Source organism: Arvicanthis niloticus, chromosome 5 (assembly GCF_011762505.2).
Source record: "Arvicanthis niloticus isolate mArvNil1 chromosome 5, mArvNil1.pat.X, whole genome shotgun sequence".
Classification (NCBI taxonomy): Eukaryota; Metazoa; Chordata; class Mammalia; order Rodentia; family Muridae; genus Arvicanthis; species Arvicanthis niloticus.
This window is the reverse complement of record NC_047662.1, coordinates 29,374,066-29,399,964: the sequence shown is the minus strand read 5'-3', so window position 1 is coordinate 29,399,964 and position 25,899 is coordinate 29,374,066. Positions and strand designations below refer to the sequence as shown.

General features: G+C 46.4%; 1 protein-coding gene across 6 annotated transcripts; it reads left to right on the top strand.

Moving 5' to 3' along the window:
• Nucleotides 1–2,458: 2,458 nt before the first annotated feature.
• On the top strand, nt 2,459–25,497 carry Meaf6 (MYST/Esa1 associated factor 6). 6 transcript variants are annotated; one of them, XR_013110455.1, is made up of 9 exons: nt 2,459–2,619; nt 3,508–3,623; nt 6,918–7,005; nt 7,139–7,184; nt 19,004–19,196; nt 23,178–23,207; nt 23,313–23,370; nt 23,976–24,009; nt 24,906–25,497. XR_013110455.1 is itself a non-coding variant. In XM_034501799.2 (8 exons), the coding sequence occupies exons 1-8, from the start codon at nt 2,530–2,532 to the stop codon at nt 24,912–24,914; spliced, it is 606 nt and encodes a 201-aa protein (XP_034357690.1). In that variant the 5' UTR covers nt 2,459–2,529; the 3' UTR covers nt 24,915–25,497. The 6 variants fall into 6 exon arrangements, 4 of the variants coding, with proteins under 4 accessions (XP_034357690.1, XP_034357691.1, XP_076790335.1 ...); XR_004606823.2 differs by lacking the exon at nt 23,178–23,207; XM_034501799.2 differs by lacking the exon at nt 23,313–23,370.
• Nucleotides 25,498–25,899: the final 402 nt, after the last annotated feature.

Sequence of the window (25,899 nt, the reverse complement as noted above, 5' to 3'; positions counted from 1 at the left end):
CGGTTCAGCAGGTAAAGCACTTGGTGTGAATGAAGGCAGATGAGTGTAATCCCCAGAACCCAGGTGATAGAAGGAGCGAACTGACCCCTGTAAGTTGGCCTCTGACCTTCACACCTGTGCCCTGGCATGCTCAGCACTGAACACTAGTGTTAAAAAGTACATTTAAAATTAGCAAATTAAAACCCAGTAAAATGAGGAAGAGAAATATGTATAGAGAGGTGTCCACTGAATTCAACAATACACACAAAAAAAACCCCAAGATGGCCAAGACCTTTATTCCTGACATTCGAAGCTGCTACATTTGGAAGTCAATCCATGTTATCCACCATGTCATCCTAAAGAGGGGCTGTGGTTGCAGGAGAGACAGGTTCTATTCCGAGCACCCACATGTTGGCTTACAACTGTAACTCCAGTTCCAGGGGAATCAGGCACCCTCTCTGGCTTCCACCGGTACCATGGTACAGACGCTTGCAGACAAAACATAAAATAAAAAGTCTGAAAAGGGATGTAGTTTTTTTTTTTTTTTTTTTTTTTTTTAGCTAATGGTGCTGAACCACAAATGCGACATCTTTATCTCTATGACCACTGTAAGGTTTAGGGGCCACTTCAGACTATAAGAACCAGCGGTCAGGGAGGAATGAGGTGAGCAGTGCCTTCTCGACAGGACAGGGCTGCTGTTCAGGAGCCCAGCAGCTGTAGCTGCCTACAAAAGATTGGCCTAAGATGAAGCCAGTCAATTTCCAGCATGTAGGTGTGAGAGGGCCCCAAGCTTCCATCCCTAGCTAAGAAGCTATCAACAGTGGATGACTCCAGTGGGGGAGGAGTCAGCTTTAAGGTGTGGGCCCTGGTAGGCTGATCACATTCCATTGGATGACCCCACATCTGTAAGTGTATGGGCACCTCAAATTGAGAGTTGGTCATTAAAAGGGGGTGGGGGTGTTGGAGACATGATGGCTTAGAGCTCTTCTCCAGAACCCTGATTCAATCTCCAGCACCCACATGGCAGCTCACAACTGTTCCTCCAGTCCCAGGAGGATCTGATGTCTTCTGGTTTTCTTGGGAATTACATGCTTATGGTACAGACATACATGCAGGCAAAACACTCATATATATATATATATATATATATATATATATATATATATATATATGTGTGTGTGTGTGTGTGTGTGTTATATTTATATATATATAAATATAAATATATATATATAAATTTTATACATATATATATATATAAATTTTCAAGGTATTGTTATTTTTTTTTTTAGCCCAGGCTAGCCTCAGATTCTCTATGTAGTTGAGGCTGGCCTTGATTTTTTTTTTTCCTCAAAACAGTCTCACTCTGTAGCTCTGGCCGTCTTCAAAATCACAGAGATCTGTTTGCCCTTTGTCTCCTGAGTGCTGAAAATAGAGGCCTATGCCACCCTGCCTGGCCCTGGGAGGTTCTTATGTGGGCCAGGCTGGCAAGAAAGGAAGGGGTGCTAGACTCAAAATCAGGAATTTGTGTAAGCTTAGGTTTAGGCAGACATCTTACCAACGAGTTCTATCTACAGCCCTTGACTTGTTTTTTTTCTCTTGAGACTGGGCCTTATTTAGCCCAGGCTGTCCCAAATACTATGCAGTACCTTGACCTTCCTGCTTCTCTTACCTCTGCCTCTCAGGTGCTAGAATTATAGGCATGTACTACTGGAGACGAACATGGGGGGATTGGAGAGGTTTGTGGGAGAGAAAATTAGGAAAGAGGATTTGAAGAAAATTGAGAATTTCTCAGACCTGTTGAACAATACCCACCTAAGGCATAGAAACTCAAAGACATCCACATTTGGGGCAAAGCATGCCACCTAGACGCCCTGTGAAGTTGCAGAGCTGGGCTAGGGGTGTAGCGGTAGAGTGCTTTCTTCGTCTGTTCGAGTTCCATCTCCAGCACCAATTAACAGTGGGCATGCTCAACGCGTGCAATTCCAGTAGTGGGAAGGCAGAGGCTGGACGATAAACTCAAGGTCTGTGTTTCTGTTCAATACCAGCCTGGATACAGTTCTGGATCTGAAGATAAAAGCTAATTCTTTCGTAATTCTTCTCCGGCAAACCACGTACAACACGGAGATCGGCTTGCTTGTGCTAAACCCAGGAAAATATTGGTTTTGAGAGCTTCTCTGAAGCCCGGATTTGGGGGGTGGGGGGGGCGGAACCTTGCTGGGGCTTTCCACCTGCAGTTGGGTGGTGTGGCAGGGACATCGTCTGCGGGGAGACATGGGATATTTAACAGGCCTATGCTGCAGCTGGGTTCTCGATGCAGTGAATGTCTGTGGGTATCTGTTAAGCTCAGAGGGCCACAGTGGAGCAGCAAGGACTGTCCACACGAATCAGCGCCACTGATAGCCGGCTTTCGCGCGCTGAGCCGGCCAGCTTCCCCGGAAGCCTCGCGCGCACGCGCGATGGAGGGCGCGCCCCCTGGCGGCCGGCGGCGACAGTGCGCAGGGTCCGCCTACTGGTCGCGCGCCGCCGCCTCCGCCGCCGCTTGAGCCCAACATGGCGATGCACAACAAGACGGCGCCGCCGCAGATCCCAGACACCAGGCGGGAGCTGGCCGAGCTGGTGAAGCGGAAGCAGGAGCTGGCGGTGAGTGGCCGAGGCCTGGACGCCGTCTCCGCATGTACTCGCAGGCAGCTCCGGAGGCGAGGACGGCGGGCAACCAGGGTCCGGGCGCTCTGGGCGGCCGGGCGCGGCGCGGTTCCCTGCGGCGGCGCGGTTCCCGGCCTGCGCTCAGTGGGGCGGGGCGGGGCGGTGAGGGCGCGGGAAGGGCGAGAGGCAGGAGGCGGGGACGACGCTCAGGTCGGGTTAGCGGGTGGGAAGGAGGCGGCTAGACCCCGGCGTGGAGAAGATGCACGATGGATTCCATGGGCGGCGCGTTTCAATGGCCGCAGAATGTGGTGTATTTTGAGGATGCCAAGGAAAAGGGCTGGCGGGAGACGCAGGACGCAGCCTAGGGAATTTGGATTGGTGACGCGCACCAGGAGCCGCCGGCACCCTGCTGGCTGAGCCCTCCAGGCTCCCGCCTTTTGCTACGAGCATCCGGGAGGCAAAGCTCACCTGAAGCTGCCCTTCCAGGTTTCCATAGCAACCGGCATCCACTGCGGGCGGCCCTTCCAGAGCTAGCAGGGAGGAAGCAGTTGATGCTTTGGAGAAGCAGAGATGCTTTTGAGAAGCTGTTCACCCTTCTCGCTGCTGGTGATAACACATTTAGTGACTGAGAATGGAGACAGCTCACAGTCTATCTCATCCCTGCTCATGACAGCTAGATTTTGCTTCTGAAGTAGATGCAAAATCTTGTATGTGTGTGCATTTTCTGAGGATAGACTACACATTCCATTCTATTTATAAAGGGGTCCATTATCCCCACTTTTCCACAAAACAGTTCATTGTGGGTAAGCTTGTCATTACAAGTCTGTATCCGGATTTCAGTCTGCTTAATGCTTGCTTTTCCCTGTCCCTGTTTTCATCACCTAGGAAACACTTGCAAACTTGGAGAGACAGATCTATGCTTTTGAAGGAAGCTACTTGGAAGACACTCAGATGTATGGCAATATTATCCGTGGCTGGGATCGATATTTGACCAATCAAAAGTGAGTGTCGAAATCTAATAGGATCTGTTTGTTTTCTCCTCTACTAAGATTTATCTGTAGGGTTTTTGTTTTGTTTTAAAACATGGCCTTACTCTGTAGCCCTGGCTGGCCTGGAACTCACTAAGTAGACCAGGCTGGCCTCACATTCACAGATCACATAGCTCTTTCTCCCTCTAACTCCTAACTGATGGATTTAAAGGACTGGACTGTCATGTACATCTTGGGATGTTTGCTTTTGGCATTTACCCTGCAGGGAGAGGGTAAGCCGTAGTGTAGAATGAGGTCTAAACTTGAACCGGTACTCTGACTGTTTCACGGAAAAACCTTGGAAAAGCCCATATTTGTGATTAAAGAAAATAGGGCCTATGGTGTGTAGGCATAAATGAGCTACAGCATGTGACTTAACGGTCTTCCACATTTTAATCAACCATGATATTCAGTTACGATCTTTGTCATACCTCCAAGCTAGTTAATTGCACCACTGTTGACTCGGTAATGGGATTCTATAAAAATCTCTATAAACTTGTGAGAATTTTTCAAATCTGTAGAAAAACTGAATGAAATGAGATAGTACATGACCAGTTAGTATTTTTCCCATGTATTCATGAGTTGCTAACTAACTGTGGGTGCATGCTCTCTCCAATGTATGAAAACATCGATGCATGCTTAAGAACCTTTTGCATAAATAATTGCAATAATTGCAATTGAAATAATTGCAGATTGGGCTAGGAAGCTGTAGAAACAATAGACAGGGCAGTTTTCTCTGGTGGTTACATTTTACGTAGCTATAGAATATCATCATCAAAATCAGGAATCCAAGATTGGCCAAAATGTGTGTGTGTGGGGGTGTATGGCATATTATCATATGTGTATAACTACAAGATGTAAAACTAGACCCAGGAGACATTGCTTAGTGAGTCAAAGCACTTGGTGTTCAAAGCCTGATGACCTGAGCTCAGTTCCCAGAACATGTTTTCTAACAGGTGCACATCTGGCAGCGGGAGAGATAGCTCAGCAGTTAAGAGCACTGACTGCTCTGGCAGAGGACAGGAGTTGGATTTCCAGCACCCCTGTCAGGTGCCTTACAACTACCTGCAACCCAGTCCCAGGGGATCGGACTGTCTACTGCACTTTCAGGACCCCACCCCCACCCCCACCCCAATTTAACACACATGTGTTAATGCACGTCTGGAATTTTAGCACATGTGGTGGGGGGTTGGGGCAGGAGAATCACTCGGAAGCTTGCAGGCCAGCTAACCTGAACTATGCAGTGCTATCCAAACAATTGCCTCTGCCTCAACAAGGTAGAAAGCAAGGGCCAGTGGTGGAGAGCTGCTGTCTGATTAGTGTATGTATCAAGATGCAGACCCATTCTTCCATCACAGGATCTCCTCCCTGCTCCTCCTCTGTGGTTACATTTCTGTTTCCCTGTGCATTCTCTCCCTGCTAACCATTGGAGAATTAGACGCTTACACTGTGAACCTTTGCATCTAGATATATCAGCAGTTACTTCCTGAGAAGAACAAGGCATCTCTCCACGTAACTCAGATGCTCATAGCTTAAACATTAACACAGATTCCTTCAGATTCCCTCGGTTGGCCCCACAATGCTTTGCTACTTTTTTGATCCTGGATCCAGTTGCTTTCGGCAGTTATGTCTCATTAATATTTTGTTGTTGTTGGGTTTTTGTTTGTTTGGAGACTGGGTTTCTCTGTGTAGACCAGCCCCACAAGTGCTCTGCCTCCCAAGTGCTGGGTCTGCACGTGTACGCCATCATGTCCTGCAAGGTTCTGCTTTCAGGTCTCTGTTGTTCTTTGTCCATTGGTGCAGAGGCTGGAACCCAGGGCGTTGAGCATGCTGGGCAAGCGTTCTGCCGCTGAGCCGAATCCCCAGTCTGAGTCCCAGGTTGTGAATCTCTGGTTCTGTACCTCTGTCTTATTGGGTGACATGATGTCAGGTGGTGACTACTCATGGATCCTGTGATAGCTCTGCTGTAAAAGTTCATTTCTTCATGTTGGGAGACAGTTTAGTGGGTAAAGGTGCTTGTGGACAAGTCTGACTACCCGAGCTCTGTTCTGCCTCCTCAGTGCTGGGATTAAAGGAATGCACCACCCCACACAGCTATAGTCACTTTTAAGACATTATTTATTTATTTTATGTATATGGGTATTGTGCCTACGTGTATGTCGGTGTACCATATGTGGTCTAGTGCCCTTGGAGGCCAGAGGATAACATCTGATCCCTTGGGGCTGGAGTTACACAGACATTTGTGAGCCATCATGCAGGTACTGAGAATCAAACCTGAGTCCTCTGGAAGAGCAGCCAGTGCTCTTAATTGCTGAGCTGTCTCTCTAGCCCCCATTTTAGTATTTTTTCATATTTTAATTGAAAAATTTTCTTGCCTGTCAAAGTGATACACATTTTAATCCCAGCACTGGGGAGATAGAGGCTGGTATACTTCAATATGAGTTTAAGGTCTTGTCTGCATATCTAATTCCAGCTAGCCAAGACTACATAGTGAGATCCTGTCTCAAGAAAACAAACAAAAAACAAACAAAATGTCATTTATCATACATGTGTGTATAATATGTGTTGGGGTATGTGTGTGCCACTGTGTGGCTCAGAGGAGAGCTTTGTGGATTGGTCCTTTCTTTCACCTTTACCTGGGCTGAGGGTTGAATTGGGGTTGTCCAGCTTTGCAGCAAGCGCCCATTACCCTCTTGTCAGCCCCTGCACTAGTCTCTTCTGACAGTGACAATAAGCATTATTGTAAACTCACACTAACACAGAGTAGGGAGCGGCACTGGGTTGGGCAGGCCAGGCTACCGCTTACGTGATAGTGCTGGCTGGTGTCCTTGTGCCAGGCAAGACATGTCTGTGTCCCTGGGGCTCCTGGGCGTCTTAAAACACACAAGGCGAAGAAATACACTTGACAGTGTTTATAAAGGAACTAAAATCATCTCACCTCCCAAAGTGGGAGGCGTTACTGTTTGTAGGCATTTGACATAGAGTTATGTGCATCAGAGGCATTCCTGAATGTGAACCTGGTTAAAAGAAGAATGGCCAGATGGCTTAGCAGGTAAAGGTGCTTCCTTCAAAGCCTGATTACCTGAGTTCATTCGCTGGAGGTAGCAGGAGAGAACTGACTATAAAGTCATCTTCTGACCTCCAGAAATGTCCTGGAGCGCACATGCGCGTCCTCCCTCCACCTCAGACAAAAACACAGTGATAATCTCTAAGATACAGAAATCTATAACAACAACAACAACAACAACAAAATTCTTCTGTTTTTAGAAACTCCAATAGCAAAAACGACCGGAGGAACCGGAAGTTCAAGGAGGCCGAGCGGCTCTTCAGCAAATCCTCAGTCACGTCGGCCGCTGTAAGTGGCGGTGGTGGAGGGTGTGTCTGTCTGAGGCCCTTTATTGAGGAGTGTGGACTTTCCCTTCCTCTCTGTGGGTTGGTGTCTTGGGGTCTATGGTCTCTTGTCTGGTAACCAGTGACTTCTCTTTTAGGCAGTAAGTGCCTTGGCAGGGGTTCAGGACCAGCTCATCGAAAAGAGTGAGTCTGCTTTTACCTTGTTTATCAGCTTATCCTAAAGCAGCCAGGGGCCCTAAGTTAACTCTGGTTCACCCAGCCAGGTACCCAAGGACTGCAGCTTCTACAGTTTCTTTTGCATATAGAAGTTGGGGGACTTTAGGGCATCTTCATGCCTTTTTTTGTTGTTGTTTTAGAGGTGGGGTCTTGCTATATGTCTGTCTGTCTGCCTGTGTAGCTCATGCTTGTCTCAACTCAGAGATGCCCTTGCCTCTGCCTTGCCCTTGCTGTGATTGACCATGAGGACCACCTCCCTGCCTCCCTGCCACTCCCTTCCAGGGAAGTACGGCTGGAGATACTGAAAGACCCCAAGTTCTGAAACTGCTACAACAGGCCATGAGTTACTAGGAATTTTGTTTGTTTAAAGTAGTCCCTTCTAGTCCACACTGACCTGGAGCCTACTGAGAGCCGAGGCTGTCCTGGACCTCCTGATCTTCTTACCACTGCTGTCTGAGTGCTAGGACCATAGGCACGTGTCGTCATCCGCTAGGAGAACTTTCCAATAATAAGTCATTTTGATCAGAAAGATGGCTCAGTGGTTAAGAGTGCTTCTTGAACTCCTAGAGGACCAAGGTTAGCACATCCTAGCCCCCATGTGGTGGTTCACAACAGCCTGTAGCTCCAGTCTCGGGAGATTGGCTGCCCTGTTCTGGCTTCTGAGGATACCTCTGTGGCAGGCACATGCACATAAATGAGAATAAATTAATTTAGAAGAAAAAAACCCCAGCACTTAGAAGGTAGAGGCAGGCAGGTTTCCTGAGTTTAAGGCCAGCCTGGGCTACATTGTGAGGCCCTGCCTTAGTTACTTTTCTATTGCTGTGACAAGACATTGAATCAAAGCAACTTCTAGAAGAAAGAGTTTATTAGGGGCTCACAGTTTGAGAGGTTAGGGTCATCGTGGTGGGGAGCATGGCAGAAGGCAGGCAGTCATGGTGCTCAAGTGGCAGCTGGGAGCTCACATCTGAAGACATAACCACAAGGCAGAGAGGGAGGGAGGAAGGGAGGGAGAGAGAGAGAAAGAGAGAAAGAGAGAGTCGGAGAGACAGACAGACATTGACACTGGAGATTAGAGGTAGAGAGATAATTGGGAGTGGCTTCCAAGCTCAAAACCTGACCCTAGTGACACACCTCCTCCAACAAGGCCACACCTACTCCAACAAGGCCACACCTCTAGCCCTTCCTGAACAGTTCCACCAACGGGGACCAAATGTTCACATATGAACTGATGAGGCCATTCTCATTTCAAACCACCATGGACCCTGTCTCACAACAAAGTGACAGCAGTTCATTTAGTAGGAAATTTCAGATGTACCTGGTAAATACCTAGTGCTCAATTTAGGAAATTCTAAGGGTGTGCCTGTGTATTCTCAAATATAGAAAGTGGATACTATTTACTGACACAGATCATTTCTGTGTGGAAGCCAGGTCTAATTAAAAAAAAAAAAAAAAGAGCTGGTGTTTGTGTGCCACTGTGCATTTGCAGTGTGGTGGGGTTAGAGCCCGGCTTTGGCCAGGGATTTGAGGAAAGGGTTTTGGTAGCTTGGCCCTGAGAGTCACTCAGTGATGTCAGTTATCTCTGTAGATTTCGGTCCTAGGCACTCTCCTGTGCTTAGTCCTGCCTATCCCAGAGTCATTCCCACTGAGTCAAATTCCAACTTTTGTTGAAACAGAGTTGTTCAGTGTCCTTGAGATGTTTTCTGTTCAACTTCGTGCTATGGTACTCTGGTTCTTCCCTTTTCTGGAACCTTTCATGATGTCTCTTGGAGCCTCAGTGATTATCTCATCAGATGCTACAAATCTTTGTGTGTGTGGTTTTTTGGTTTTTTTTTGTTTGTTTTTTGTTTTTTTGTTTTTAATTTGAGACAGGTTCTCACTTTGTAGTCCAGGCTAGCCTTCAACTTAGATGGTAAAGGTTATCTAAAGTTTATATTGGGTAGCCACTCTTTGGCATCTGTACCGAGCATGGAGCCACCTGCCTATACTACATGGTTGAAATTGTCTGGGTTTTGCTATGTATCAGGTTATTTTGACTGATAGTCATACACTTTGAAACATGTCTCTGCTGGTTTTTATTTATTTTTATTTTATGTGTGTGTGCGTTTTTTCTGGGTGTATGTATATGTATCACATATGTGTTCAGTGCCTGCAAAGTCCATAAGAGTGCATCAGATTTCCTGGAACTGAAGTTACCAAGGATTGTGAGCCACCATGTGGATGCTGAGAACCATACCCTGGTCCTCTGGAGGAGCAGCCAGTGCCTTCCACCACTGAGCCATCTTTGTCCCTTTGTCCCTCTGTTTTGCAAGAGAGTGTTGCAGATGCTTTTCATCACTGCCAACTGTGATCCTCCTTCAGAACTGGTTTTCCCTCCACACCTAGTTGGTTTTTATTTGAGTCACCGTGTCACTGTGTAGCATTGATTGGCCAGGAGCTCAGAGACCCCACCCGCCTCCGCCTCTGCCTCTGCATCCCAAATGCTGCCAGTACTGGGAGGGCAGGGTGAGCCAGCACACCTGCTATGGCTTTGCTTGTACACAGCTGCTGTGATACAGGGGCCTGAACCTAGGTTTGTGCATGCGCTTGCCCGGTGTTCTACACTGCGCTACTTACAGGAACATGGGTGGGAGATAATTCCTGGGAGCATGGGCAACTTACCAGGGCTTCTCCTCTGAAGAACCTTATAGGTCAGGGACGACTGAGGACTTGTGAGTAGGTCAGATCCACGAGGAAGTGACAGGCCCAGTCTTGCTCAAGTAATCATAGCTTCTGTACTCTTGAGTTCAAGGCCATGTCATGCCCAGAAGGCAGGGATTTCTATCGCTCTGCCCCTTCCTCCTGCCCCAGATCTCCTTCCTTGAACCTGTGGAGGGAAGGGCGTAGATGTTCCAGCTAGGGCTGAGCCTTCAGTGGTCACTGGTTCTCAGCACTTGGAACAGCTGTGAGTCACTGCCACTGCAAAAAGAGGTTTCATTGACCGAAGCTGCCAGTCAGTAGGCGTACATACAAATCTAGAAGGCAGTTTCCCAGGTTCATTAGCAAATCCGCAGCAGTGCCTTCACCACTAGGGCCTGTGACACACCCCCCACAGGCTTTTGACCAGGGTCACAGTAGCTCCTATGGAGTGGGCATCACATCTAACCAATGAATGCAATGGTTGGTTATCTCCTTGATGGTCATGCCAGTTGTGTGCTGGTGAACACTTTGTGCCTAGCATGTTAATGGTGTGCATAGGTGAGTGAGACTGCAGATGGCCTCTTCCCCAGCAGCCAGCATAGTACCTTACAGTAATGGAAGGTAGCCAGAGGGAGGAGGCCCCCAGCTCACTTGCTGTGGCCAAACCACCTATGGGCTTTCAGTGGCTGGGTTTTTTTTTTTTTTTTTTTTTTTTTTTTTTTAATTTCTGTTAATATCATTTTATTTTTGAGACAGGGGCTTGTTATGTAACATAGTCCAGGCTGTTCTTGCACTCAGAATGATTCTCTTGTTTCAGCCTCATAAATGTTGGGGACTGCACATGAACTACCTTGTTCCTCTGAAATTTTAACTTTCATTTGATTTTCTCCTTCTTTCCTTCCTTCCTTCTTTTCTTTTTTTAGACAAGGTCTTTCTATGTAGCTCCAGATAGCTAGAACTTTGTAAGTAGACCAGGCTAGCCTCAAACTCACAGGGTTCCTCCTTCCTTTGTTTCCCAAATGCTGAGATCAGAGGTGTGTGCCACCATGCCTGGCTCATCCTGAAATTTTTTTTCACCCCCACTAACTAGAATTTAGTAAAACCTCTGTATTGGAGTCTTTGTATCTGGGTTTCCTTTGATTTCTTTTTCTCTTTGTTTTCTTTTTGTTTGTTTTGAGACAGTTTCTCCGTGTAGCCCTGTCCTGGAACTCGCTCTGTAGATCAGGCTGGCCATGAACTCACAGAGATCTGCTTGCCTCTGCCTCCTGAGTGCCAGGATTAAAGGTGTGTGCCATCACATCCATCTCCTCTCAGTTTTTAATATCAGTTTCTCTATTTATTGATTGTTGTATGTAGCCACTTGTGTGGCATGGTACACATAGGGCAGTTTGTGCGGGTTGGTGTTCTCTGTGGGACCCAGGGATCAAACTCAAGCTTCACTTGGGAGCCTCTGCCTGCAGAACCATCCGGAGGGCCCTCTGCTTGGACATCTATAAAGCAGATGTGAGACTCTAGGGTCCCTGGAAGCCTAGGTAGTTGAAGCCATGGTTGTGTCCCACAAGGAGCAGTGCGCTTGACCCTTGCTCCTTCCTCTGTGGATGATGCCATGAGCTCCGGGAATGGAGAGGCAGAATTTTGCCCTGTATCATCAATTTTGAGGATTCCTGAGTTTTCTACTTTGAGCATTTTATTTTCAAACCACTCGCAAAAATTTCCTCTCCAAATGTGTTATTTCTGCTTCCTTTGGCTTCATGTTTGCCCAACTAGAAAGATGGTGGTTTTGCACAGCCCCTAAAGAAAAATTTCATGTACGTTGTGAAGCATCAGACATTTTAGTGAAATGAATAAAGCGAAAGAAAAAGTGGACAGGCAGATTTTCTCGTCGCTGTCTTGGCAGGGCAGCAGGGGCTACCGCATGTTCCAGAGCACCCAGCAGATGACTCTGCTCCCGTGCTTGGCGCTGTAGGGCCTCCTCCCTTCCTCTGGGAGACCTGCCTTCTGTCAGACACTGCCCTCAGTTGCCTGCCTTTTTCTTTACTGTGTAGACTTCCTTGTCTTTGCTCTAAAAATACGTTGCTTATTTTTCTGTCAGTGAGAAACCAGCGCTCTTGCCTTCCTCAGTTCAACACTGTCAGTGGACCAGTTGACTAGAAGTTGGGCAGTCCTCGAACTTCCCTGAGCTAAGAAAGAAAACTTTTGTTCTGTATTTTAGTAGCTTCTAGTCCTCACGGTTCCTCGTCTGTCAGATGTGTCATCGACAGACTAGTAATTGTGCAGCGCAAGACGGCTCGGGCTGGGACCGCAGTTCTGTGGCAGAGCATTTGCCTAACACGTGTGAGGTCTAGAGTCTGATCCCCAGTGCTGCATGCCAACAGCCAAAACGAAGTTCTTAAGAGAGCCTGTCTCTCTTTTAACTTCTTTCTTTTGAGCATTTTGAGATAGGGTCCCAGGTCGCCCAGGCTGGCCTCAAATTCACTATGCAGCCAAGAATGGCCTTGAATTTGCTTCTTTTCTTCCTGATTGCTGGCCTGCTTTACATGGTGCTTTGAGCATGGCAGGCGAATGAATACTTTACTAACCGAGCTACATCCCCAGCCAGTTCTCATGGTTCTGGGTGTAACCTAGTAGTCCTTTAGGAGAAGAGTTTTTGCCTTGAATATCACTTTATCAGAGAGGAGACCTAGGTGAGTTCTCTCTTCATGGGCTTTGAGCAGTTGGGCACTGAGTGAGCTTAGAGAGTGTGACTGCTGTCTGTCTGTCTGGTACTCCAGGAGCAGAGACTGTAGATGGAAAGTCAGGTGCCTTTGCTTCCCAGTGTCTTTTCAGAATTGGAGTTTAGGCAGTTTGCCTTTCTCTCCTCTCTCTCGGATTCTAGTTCTTCCAGTGCCTCATGATTCAGTCCTTGTCTCTTCTCTCATTCTGCCACGGTCCAAGGCTGTGTGGTCTCCTGCCCTGCTCTCCTCTTATCTCCTGGCAGCGTTTCCAACGTTTGACTTCAGAGATTAAGATCTTTAATATCAATATTTAATAAGACTGTCTATTACCAACAGGGACCTATTAATACAATTGAAATCACACTGTGGCCAAAGCAGGCCTTGAACTTGTAACCCTCTTGCCTCTGAGTACCTGGGATTCCAGGCCTAACCAGGCCCTTGTACTGTACTCTGGTCCAGTTTAAGGAAAGAGCTTTGACTCATCCCTTTGTGAAGCCACACTGTGTGTATTAAGTGTGGGCCTGGACTGTGCACTACGGGTTTGAAGAAATCCCCTCCCCACGTCTGCATCATGGATATTGTTCTGTGGGCTTGTCTGCCCCACTGCCCCCAATTTCAATTCTCTTGCAAATGATTTTTTTGACTGAGGGGGTTCCTTTTCTCCCACACCCTCACCAACATTTGTTGTCCTTTATTTTTTAGAGACAGGGTCTCACTATGTAGTCCCGGCCAGCCTGGACTCAGAGACATCACTTGCTTTTGCCTCTGGTATTACAGGCTCGATCCACAGGATGAGTGTCTTGTTTTCTTGGGATTAACCATTTATGTTGGAGTGAGGTAGAATCTCAAAGCCGTTTTGCATTTTTTCGATAGCAAGAAAAATGACTGATTGTTTCAAGTATTTTTGGTAGGCCATTTGTATTTTGTTTCTCTCCCTCCCTCCCTCCCTTCCTTCCTCTTTCTTTCTTCCTTCCTTTTTTTTTTTTTTTTTTTTTTTGAGACAAGGTTTTTCTGTGTAGCTCTGGCTATCTTTACCAGACTAGGCCAGGCTGGCCTCGAACTCACAGAGATCTGCCTGCCTCTGCCTCCCTAGTGCTGGAATCAAAGGTCTGCTCCCCTATTCCCTGCTAATTTGTATTTCTTCTTTGGACAACTGCCCATTACTGTTCACTAGTCCCCCCACCCCTTTTTGATCATATGATTTGGGTTTTAGTTGTGTAATGTTTTCATTTTGAAAAATGTGTGTGTGTGTAAATGTGTGCATGTGTGGAAACTGGAAGAGGGCAGTAGGGGTACCCCTAGCATTCTTTGCCTATTCCTTTGAGGCAGAGCCTTTCCCTGAACTCAGGGCTTGTCTTTTCCCTGCTTGTCTGGGAACTGTAAACCCCACTGACCTGTCTGCACCTGTAGAGCGGGGGTCACAGGCCGAGCAGGAGGTCTGACCTGTCATGTGGTTCTGAGGTCTGAGCTTGGCTCCCCACGCTTGCACAGCAAGGCCCTGACCACTGAGTCATTTCCTTCAACCCCTAGTTGAAAAGCAAAACATCCAGCATGTTAATTCATATGTCACGTGTCCACGTGTTGATGGCAAAGATTGTTCCCCTTGATTCTGTAGCCTGGCCTTCACTCTGGGGTTTACTTTGCTGTGCAGAGCATCTCAATTTCCTATAGTCCTGTTTGTCAGTTTTAGTGGGTCATTTCCTGTGCTATATAGGAAGTACTTGCCTTTGCCTGTATCTTTATTGTGTGTGTGTATGGATATATATGAATATATATTTATTTTATAATTATGTGAATAATGTGGGGTGGGAGATGAGGTGCACATGGGGGGAGGGGGTCTGGTGAGTACGTTGCCCCCTGGAGGCCAGAAGAGGGTATTGGCTCAGGAGCTGGATTTACAGGCGATTGCAGAGGCCCTGCCTGACATGGGTGCTAGGAACTGAACAGTTGGCAAAGGTCACGTTAGTCACTGTGAATTCTTCATGTCCATTTCCTTCTTTCTTCAGGGTTTTTTCAAGGTTTCCCTTTTATTTTACTTTATTTTATTTTGAGACGAGGGTTTCACTATGTGTTCAGGCTGGCCTGGACCTCTACATAGATCAGACTAGCGCTGAACTCAGAGAGATCTGGCTGCCTTGCTTTCTGACCACTGGGACTAAAGATGTGCGCCACCACTACCAGCTGAGTGTCTTAAGTTTCAATTGCAGACATCTTTCAGATCCTGGATTGGTTTAAGTATTCTATTTCATTTTATTTGAAGTAATTAGAATTTCCCCCTGGTTTCTTTTTAGAATTCATTATTAATACATGTTCTGTTCTTTTCTTTCTTTTTTTAATGAAACAGGATTTTAGTATGTAATATAATTCTGGCTGTAGATCAGGCTAGCCCCAAACTTACAGAGATCTACCTGCCTCTACTTCCTGACCCCTGGGATTAAAGGTGTTTGACACCACATCTGGCTTCATTTTATTTTTAGAAATAAAGACTAACAATTTATTAATTGTTAATAATAACATATTAATAATTAATACAATTAATTAATATATTCTGTGTGTATAGGTGTTTTGTCCATGTGTGTACTGTGTATGTATAATCCTAGACATCAAGTCCCCTGGAGTTGGAGTTATAAATAGTTGTGAGCCGCTGTGTGGGTGCTGGCAACCAAACCCAGCTTCTCTGCAAGAGCAGCCAGTGCTCTTTAGAGGCAAGCCATCTCTCCAGCCCATTTTTCCTTTCTGAGATGAGCTCTTGCTGTGTGGCTCAGTCTGGTCTTGAACAAACAGAACTTGTGTGTGCACCGAGTTGTCTCATCAGTGCTGTCAGAGAGGAGCCGACCTTAGCGTCGGGCTTTGAGCTCTTTGCTTGATCTCTGCAGCGCAGTGCTGGTTACCATCACTGTAGCTTTGTGAGGGTGAGGTTTAAAATCCTTTCACTCTTTTTCTACTGGCTCATTTGTTTTAAGTCAGGGTTCTGTTCTGTAGTCCAGGCTGGCCTTGAATTCATGGTCTTCCTTTCTCAGCCTCTTGAGTGCAGTGATTCCACGTGTGTGCCAACACCCAGTTTTTGGAGTAAATTTTATATGAAATCAGGTGCTTTTCTAGTCTCCATGGCTCTGGAGCTCCCTCTTCTGGTGCTTTCCTGCATTGTGTTCAAATAAGTTTCATCATTTCTGAGATCTGGCTGTTTCTTTACTTTTGTGTGTGTGGGGGGGGGGTCAGGGGGGGGTGGAGGAAAAGTGTGTGTTGTGAGTGTGGTCACACGTGTTCCAAGGCATGCATGTTAACAGCTTTTGGGAGTTGATTCTCTCCCTACCAAGAAATGTAATTTCAACCATACAGTCTCAGGCCTGCACAGGAAACACTTGTACCTGCTAGGTCTTCGTGCTAAGCTCTTCCGCTTTTAAGTTTTGTTTGCTTGTTTGTTTGTTTGAATATGTTTTTGAGATGTAGTTCAGGCTGCCCTTGAACTCCTGACTTTCCTTCCTTGGCTTTCCCCGAGATTACAGGCATATGCTACTGTGCTACACTTTTCTGTTTCATCTTTTAAAAAAACTAGCTACTTATTTTGTTTATATGAGTACCCTGCCTCTGTCTTCAGACACACCAGAAGAAAGCATCAGATCCCATGGTTGTGAGCCACCATGTGGTTGCTACAGATTGAACTCGGGACCTCTGGAAGAGCAGTCAGTACTCTTAACCACTGAGCGCTCTCTCTCTCTCTCTCTCTCTCTCTCTCTCTCTCTCTCTCTCTCTCTCTCCCTCTGTTTTATCTTTTAGTCTGTGTGTGTGTGTGTGTTTGTGTAGAGGTGGAAGGACAACCTCAGATGTTAGTCTTTCCCTCTCCTTCATATGAGACAGGGTCTCTTGTTGATCTCCACTATACTACATAAGACAGGCATGCTGGCCCAGGGACTTCCAGGGACTTCCCTGTCTCAGGATCCCATATCTCTATAGGAGCTGGGTCACAGGTGTGCGCTTCTGTGTCCAGCTTTATGTAGGTTCTGGAAATCCAAATTTAGGTCCTTGCACTTACATGCAAATGAACCCACTGAGCCATCACTTGGCCCCCTTCCTGCTTTTTATTTTCAGAATGGGTATTCCTTTGTAGTTCTGGCTGACCTAGAACTTGATATGTAGACCAGGTTGGCCTTGAACTTGGTGGCAATCCTCCTGTTTCAGTCTCCTTCTGTTTTTTGTTTTGTTTTTGCCTATGCTTCTCTGCTTCTGGTGGCTGTATACTTAAAAAAAAAATCCTACTGTAAAGACAGCGATCTGGGGTCCACTAATAGTTGAGTGGACTGTGGGTCTCTCCCTGCCCTTATCTGGTGACAGATTCCGGAAGCTGGACATGGTAATGCACAGCTGTGACCCCAGTTTTGGGGAGGCAAAGGTGGAGGATGGGGCCCAGGAACTCACTGTAGCCCAGGCTGGTCATGGACTTGAGGCAGCTTCCTGCCTCTAATATCCTGCCTTCTGCTTCTTCTTGCCTCTTTCCTTCCTGTTGGGTGCAAGGATTGACCTCGGGCCTTATAGATGCTGTGTGTTTACTCTGTAGCCACCCTACCTACCCTAAGACAGTAGTTATGAGATGTTCTTGAACATGCTTCTATTGTTTAAATATATCCAAGTGGTGGTGGTGGTTGTGGTGATGATGATGATGAATTTTTGGACACAGGATCTCTTCTTGTAGCCCAGGCTATCCTTGAACTTGAGATTTCCTGGCTCACCTTCCCAAGTACCACCCAACCTGACTCTTGAAGTGCTGTTTTAAAATTGATGATTTATGTCAGTTGAAGAACATTAGTTACTACTTAGATTAATTACTACAGGAATGCCCAGGCAGTCCTGGGCTGATGGTCTAGCTTACTGGCTGGGTTTGGTACTCAAGATTGGCAAAGGCAGGGGAAAAAACATGGTGGGACATGCCTGTAAACTCAGCATTCAGGAGCGGGGTCGGGAAGATCAGGAGTTCCTACTTTAGTAGGTGGACACTCTGGCTAACCCTGATGCCTTGAGTCTGATCCCTGAGAGGTGAAAGGGATGCGCTGATTCTCTCAAGCTGTTCCCTGACCTCCTTTTGCTTGCTGTGGGTATTCTTTACTTTGTATTGCTGTAAGGAATGACCATGACCAGAAGTGACTTACTGAGGAAAGCTTCTTTTGGCTTCCTTTATGGTGTGAGAATGGCTTCCCTGTGTAGGAAGCTAGCTGATTATATTTTGTCATACTTGGAAGAGATAGTGAACAAGAAGCGGGGTAAGACTATGCCCCGCTAAGCCCATCCTTAGTGCCATACTTCCTCCTGCAGGTTATACACTCTCCCAAGCAGCTCTACTGCCTAGGAACGGGTGTTCAAAGCCCTGAGCTTGTGGGGACAGGTCCATTGAAACCACCCTTGTGGCACCCCTTCTTCCCCGCCCCCAAACTTACACACAAATAAATAAAATGTAATTTTAAAAAGATAAAGGAGGCAGAGCTGGAGAGATGCAGTCGTTAAGATGCTTGCTGCTTCATCAGAGGACCCTGGGTCAGGTTCGAGTGCCTGTGTCTGATGGCCTGTAATGCCTCCTCCAGGACATCCGATGTCTTCTCACTGTACAGGCACCTGTATTCCACTGCTCATAACCCTGTCCACGTGCACACACACACACACACACACACACACACACACACACCATTCTAAAGTGAAGTAAATGAAAAAGTGGGGACAAAAAGCTCAGGGGTATCCTGAGACCTAGGATGTTCACAGCCCGAGATCCCATGGAACCGTCTCTATCTCACCTCAAAAAAAAAAAAAAAAGATCTAAGACCTCAGGAATTGAGGGGTGGACTAGACTCTGCTCCTCAGTGGGTACCTTTGCTTTTTTAAATTTATTTTTTAAACTATATGTGTGTGTTGGGGGGCGGGGCGGGTTGTATGTGCATGTGAGCACAGATACCCAAGGAGGCCAGAGGTGTTGGATCTCCTGGAGCTGCATTCCAGCGGGTGAGCCTGATGACATGGGAAATTAGACTCGGGTTTTCTCAAGAGCAGTGCCTGCTCTTAATCTCAGAGTCATTTCTCCAGCTCATCCCCCAACTCTACACAGGACAGGATTCTCTGATGGCTTGTCAGTCTCGCGTGACCAAGGCGTGACCCTTCCCCTCTTTGGCGTGCTCCATATCGAAATGGCCCTTATGTAGAGGCGGTGCTCTGAGTTGTGGTCAGACTTGTCCCCAGCACTGTTGCAGACCACATGGGTTTCAGGGATCCCAGCTTTGGTACTTCGAATGTGGTTCCCTGTCAGCCTGTATCTTCTTTGTTCCATGGCCTGTGAGCTCAAAAGAAAACCTTTGCGGATGACAGGAACTTGAGGAATACTGATCAGGCTTTTGGGACCTGTTTTCTTTCCTCTAGGGGAACCAGGAAGTGGAACGGAAAGTGATACTTCCCCAGACTTCCACAATCAGGAAAACGAGCCTGCGCAGGAGGACCCCGAAGACCTGGACGGCTCCGTTCAGGGAGTGAAGCCTCAGAAAGCTGCCTCTTCCGCCTCCTCAGGGAGCCACCACAGCAGCCACAAAAAACGGAAGAATAAAAACCGGCACAGGTTAGTGGCAGGGTCCCATCCAGAGTCCTTAACACCTGCTGGGCGGGACTTGGTTGGAATGAAGATGCCTGGGACAGGGCAGAGCCCTCCTGTTGCGGGTGGCAGAAATTCTTCTGGTGCAAGTTAAGTGGGGTGGTGTTCTCTGAGGGAGGAGTGGGTGGCCGCAGAGAGGCCCTGAAGAATCAACGAGAGTCACTAGGATGGACTGTGACTCCCGTTGTCACATGACATTGTGAGCTTGGGGTCCTTTGCTAAGGAAAACAGCGAAATTAGAAATGAGTCCTTTAAAAAACGACCCTGGTTGCTGGGAAACCGTGACCTGGGATAGAGAGTTCTCTCAGCCCTGGGTCCTGTCTGCTCCTGTGGGAGCTGAATTGACATGTCTTCTTGGCTTTTTAAATACGGGTTTTGATTGTTATGACTTTTCTATTTTGTAGTTCTCTGAGTATGCTGCCTTCAGATACGGGGAAACACTTAAAGCTCCTAAATGCAGGCATTCCTTCGTAGGAACCTCTGAGCACTGTTACTTTTGCAGTGGGAAATGAGATGGGAATGACACCAGTGGACAGAGAGGTCAGGTGTCTCAGGGGACTTAGTGGCCACTCTGCCTGGGTTTGTATGCTACTGCTGGGCCTTAACTCAGGGTAATGAAGTGCCTAGAGCAAGGGGCTCTCCCCCATCCTGGGTTTGGAAGCCTGAACACTGTGGGGTCAGAGGGGTGCAGGGCTGTGTGGGGCTGGCTCCCTGTCCTCTCGTTGGCTAATGAACTGTGTTGCTTTAGAAACCTGTAGGGTGTCCCCCTCCTGCACCTAAGGTGTTACACTGTGACCCTCACAGACCTGGCACTGTGGAGATCACAGAATTAAATTTAACTGCTTTGAACCTCTTTGGCATCAACAGATTCTTGGATCTTTTTTCTTGTTTTTTTTTTTTTTTTTTTTTTTTAATTGCAGAAATAGTATTTTCTCCCAATAAATAGTGATGAAAGATTACCGCTTTATGTTTTTTCTACAAACCAAAAACCACTGTGCTAACCTCTCAAACTATAGTGAGAAACAGCAAGACTTACCCCTCCCCAACCCATGGTAAGACTGTAGGTTATTAGAACACTGTGCTAGGCTTGGGGCCAGTTTATCACAGACAACAGAGATCCACACTCTCTTTCTTCTTAAAGAGTTACTTACTTACTTATGAGCACTCTGTCTTCAGACACACCAGAAGAGGGAACCAGATCGCATTACAGATGGTTGTGAGCCACCATATGATTGCTAGGACTTGAACTCAGGACCTCTGAGAGAACAGCCAGAGCTCTTAACCCCTGAGCCATCTGTTCAGCCCAGTGAGCCCAGTACTCAGTGAGTTGTATGTGTGTCTAACATCAGCATCAGGGATGATGTGATCCTGGGAGCTTGCTGGCCAGCCAGGCTAAGAGAGGTGATGGGACCCTTTCTCAAAAACTACGTGGAGAGACACCCAGCATCGACCTCTGACCTCCACATGCACATACACATTCCCCCCACACACGCACACACACGCACACGCACATGCAAGATAATTAAGTGTTTTCTTGTGTGTTGATTTTATTACATTTGCTTTGTTTTCATTTTGGTGATTCTTTCCCTATTTCAGAGTGTCTAGATCAGGGAGAACATTCTTGAAAGTCTCTGGGACTCTGCACCACTGACCAGTGTTCTCTCTAGACCCTGCTGGTTGCGTGGGATACCTCATTGGCACCAGTGATGTGACCAGCTGTTGACTGCAGAGAGGGTGCTAGAGAACCCTTCAGTTTAACTTTGTGCAAATTTCTAGAACATAAACATGGGTATAACACTTCTTCCTTCTTCCTCCCTCGCCTGGCCAGGCCCCAGGAATGAATTCCTTCCAGAAACTCAGTAGCATTTGAAAGACCATTGTTGGGCGCTGTCCTCATAAGGGGCAAGTCCTGCTCAGAAGATGGACTGGGTTTTTATATTCAGAATTCCTATCTGTCTGATCTCCTCTCAGGGCTTATGTGCTCATCTGCCTCCCCTCCCCCCAGGGAGGCCAGTGGCACCAAATTGCTTTCTTTCTCAGGAAGTGGGGGTAGCAGGTTGTTGGGGTCCTGCTACCTTTGCCCACTCGAGGGCAGGGCAGGAGCACATTTATCTGAGCACGCTGGTGAGCTGGCACCCAGAGTGTGCTTTCTTCACAGCGTGAGGCCAGTGTAGCCAGGCCCTGCTCACAGGATGCTCTTCAGCAAATGAACCCTGTTGAGGAGAAACAGGAGGAAGTACTTGAATTTACCCTCTTGTGGAGTATGGAGCTCGCCAGGTGATCCCCTTCCTGGACTGGGATGGGACACAGCTTCATGTATGCTAGTCAAGTTAAAATGATAGGTTTCCTGAATTTGTATATTTTACATGTCTGAACAATAGCTAAGTCCCACTGTCCTTAAATAGAAAAAAATAAATATAGGTTGCTTTTAGAGTTTTTTTTTTTGCTATTACATGGCACCCAAGATTTGTTTTTGTAAGTTGTTGCTTGTCTGTTTTTAAGACAAGGTTTTATTATGGAACCTTGGCTGGCCTCAAACTAATTTCTTCTGCCTTAGCCTCTCGAATGCAAGGATTATCAGGGATTACCATGTCTGCCACCAATCCCCAGTTTAGCTAAATAGGTACACTTTTCTTTACATATGCATCTGTCGCCAACACTGGGGGTTGAACTAGCATGTAACCACCAGTGAGCTCCACCCGCAGCAGCTACTGTCTTTAATTTGTGAAGGTTGAGTCAGTTTGCAAGGAACACATTGTAAAAGTCCTGCTTGTCCACTGGTGTGTGTGCCCAGGAAGCTCCTAAATGAAACAGTTGTGTAAGTGGCCCTGAAACTCAGCTTTCACGACCCTCACAGATGTGGTCTAGCAGAGCAACCATCAGGGTATTGTCTTACTGCCTGCCTGTAGGTGAAACGTAGCAAGGGCATCGAGGAGCTGGGGTCATAGTCCAGGCTGATGCAGACCGTGGTCTGTGCAGACCACGGCCTGGCAGTGATGACAGCACAGAAGTGGCCTGCTCTGCTGTGTGCTCATGGGTCCCAGTTGACTTTGGTTTGCTGGAGGCTCTGCAGACCCTGGTATTCCTTAGTTGCAGCACTGATGTAAACGATTAGCTGCCATACTAGGGAAGGTGTCACACACCCGCAGTCACAGTACACAAAGGCTGAGGCAGGAAGGTAGCACGTTTGAGGCCAGTGTGGGCTATCTGTCAGGACATACCCCCCCCATTAAAAAATAAATAAATAAAAATAAAAAAAAAAAAGAAAATGAACAGTGACTTGCCATCGCCAGTGCAGGAGGCAGAGTGTGACAGCAGGACTGTCTCTCAGGCCCCTGCAGTCCGCACACGACTTCTGGGAGGAGCTGTGTAGCAGGAACTGGTGGCATTGGACATGAGCGTGAACAAAAAGTTACATGTTCTACTGTTTTCAAAGTGCAAAGTGTTGTCACTCTTTGTATTAATGACAATACGCTATGCCAACTTCTAGCACCTTCTGCTGTATGACTGAACCTCTCCCTCCTCCCCCCTCCCCTCTTTCCCTCCCTCCTTCCCTCCTTCTCTCCCTCAATCCCTCCCTCCCTCTCTCCCCCCTCCTTTCTTTTAATGCACTAATTCTGTTTTCAGTACAAATATCTCAGCAGTTCTAACCCCCAAGTCTGGCAGTTAACACCAGGCCTGCTGCTGCTATCTAGAGTGCTTGGACGGGGTCACAACCCCCACCCCTGCTCCCACTGCCACCCCCACCCCCCAGTCACCCTCTGCTCTGGTGTACACTGAGGGAAGGGAATCCCCTGACCAGTGCTTTGATGTTTGGCAACTTAATGACTTAAGATTCTTAAAGCTGACTTTGTTTCCACAAATCTTGCTAGGATGGCTAATCGACTAATTTATTCAATTAGTATATTAATTTCTGTTGCTCTCTTCCTCTCCAATGCTGCCCCTCAGCCCGTCTGGCATGTTTGATTATGACTTTGAGTAAGTTTGATTTGAATCAGTGTCTGTGCTGTGTTGTTTAGTGTATAGACACCGGTATGCCCTTGTGAGATCTCTCTAACCCATAGTTTATCTGTTTAATTGTAGGTATGTATATTAGGTTAGGCTGGGAAGTTTTTTTTAAAAACAGAAAAACGTGATGGAGGTAACATTTTATTTAATAACTTAAGCAAAATTAAGTAAACTTCACTTTTATGCATTTTCATTTCTTTTTAAATAGATAACCTGTACTTTTAATTCATATTTAAATTGATTTTCTGGCTTTGCTTTGTAAGGAGATTAGTAGCTTAAGATTTTGATGTTTTGCTTTGAAAAGATTTAAACATTGAAATTCTTATAATTTCCTTTGTGTTTCATATCCAGAAACACAAACTCCTAGTCTCTTTGCTCCTGGTCACTGCGAGCCTCAGACTGCCGGTGACTTGGTTACAGAGCTAACCCATTGACCTAAGCATGCCCTCTGATCCATTTTCTCTAACTTTGCAGTAGTTTTTATTTAAAAATTATGGCTTTTGTAACTGCTACATATTTCCTTTTTGAATCACCTCAGTTTACTTATGGCAAACCTGTCTGCTCATGTTTTTTTAACACTTGCTTAATATCTGAGAAAGACAACTAAATTATGACAGTGTAATGAAGAATCTGGACTTGACTGAGTAGCCTTTTCATAGCTGTGCCCTATGCAGTAGCTGCTTGTTGCCCGGTTTCTATAAGTTAAAGTGCAAATATCTTTTATTTTTCTTACCACAGGATTGATTTGAAGTTAAACAAAAAGCCCCGAGCTGTAAGTATCAGCCAGACACCTCAGGAAGACTGGCAATCTTTTGTTTTAAAACATTTTGTATTTGTGGGTTCAGACACAGGGCTCATTCGTGCTAGACAAGGGCTTTGCTGATGACGGACGTCACGGTGGCAGGTCTCTCAGCGACTAATTTAGGGCCACACTGGGGTTTGTGGACTCTGACTGTTCGTCTGGGTCCTTCGACTTCCAGGTGTTCTTGACTAAAATACTTTAGTAACAAACATGGGGGCCCACACCTTTAATCCCAGCACTCAGTCAGCAGAGGTGGCTGGGAGTTAGAGGCCAGCCTGCTCCACATAAGGAGTGCCAGGTCAGCCAGAGCTCCGTAGTAAGAACTTGTATTAAAACAACAAAACAATTAGCAAATGACTCAACACATTTTTTGTGTGTGTGTGTGAAAAAAATGGTTCTTCTGTTAATTCATGTAACTCTTTTTTTGCTGGTCTCTGTGGCCTAAAGGTGGGTCACTGTACATGTGAAATGCAATATATTATACCTGAAATACAACTTTTAGCTACACAGAAATTCTCTAGCACAGTTGTTTATGGCTTTTTAATTTTTAAAAATTATTTATTAATAATTTAATATATGTGAGTACACTGTAGCTGTCTTCAGACACACCAGAAGAGGGCATCAGATCCCATTACAGATGGTTGTGAGCCAGTGCTCTTAACCACTGAGCCATCTTATTTTATGTCTATTTATATATGTATATACATACATACAAGGTATTAATACTTGCTTAATATTGAGAAAACATGCATGTATGTATGTGTGTATGTGTGTATGTATGTGTGTGTATGTATGTATGTATTCATGCATGCATTTGATAAACGAAGGCTACCTGTAAGTTGTGTCTTTTGTTTCTTTCTCTTTAGGACTATTAGAAGACTTGCTAGCAGAAGCTTCCAGGCTGTGAAGCCCTGCTTCCCCTCTGACCTCACAGCGACAAATGTCCCTCGCCTGACTGTGGCCATCTGCCTCTGACCCCGAGACCCAGTGCCTGTAACTGGCTAGTCTGTCCTAACTGTAGTGACAAGTCCTCCCTATAAGACTTTGGGTCGTTCGCTGTTGTCATCGTTAGAACAGCAGGAAGACCTGTCCTCGGTCCCAGTCCCTGCGGGTGGCTAACTGTGCATTTCTCCCTTCTTAGAATGAATGTCTCCCCCCAAACTGGCTGGCACCAGCTCCATCTGTGACTCCCCCACCCCCCATCGAGAAGTGCACACACCTCTGATTCTGTGTTACGCTCAAAGTAGACCCCAAGGTCCATTGCAGATGGAGGCTGTGAATATCTGCCATTCTCTTGTTTTGTTTTGTGTCGTGTTGTTTTTTTATTGTTGTTTTTACCATCTGATTTTCTTTTGGGACATTTTGTGATGCCTGTACCTTCCTGATGACACATCTGATCGTCTGTTTCATGTGCTGTCGATATTCATAACTGAAACTAAAGTGGCTTTTAGAAGGAAATGGGCAACTTGGCTCTTTGGCTTCTTGATTTCTTCAGGGGGAAAGTAGAGAGTGTTTAATGTCGGACAGCCTGTGAGGAGCAGTTTCATGCTCGAGGAACAAGGAAGCTGAAGCGCACACACTGAAGCCTCCCACTGAAATAGGCATTTCCCTGGTTCACACTTCTCACACGTTCCTTCTAAACCTGAGCTTCTCTTGATTTTACTACCATCATGCCTGTCGGAGGTCTTCTTTTTCTTTTTCTTTTCTTTCTTTTTTTTTTTTTTTTTTTTTTTTGTTTTGGTTTTTCGAGACAGGGGTTTCTCTGTATAGCCTGGCTGTCCTGGAACTCACTCGGTAGACCAGGCTGGCCTCGAACTCAGTATTTACCTGCCTCTGCCTCCCAAGTGCTGGGATTAAAGG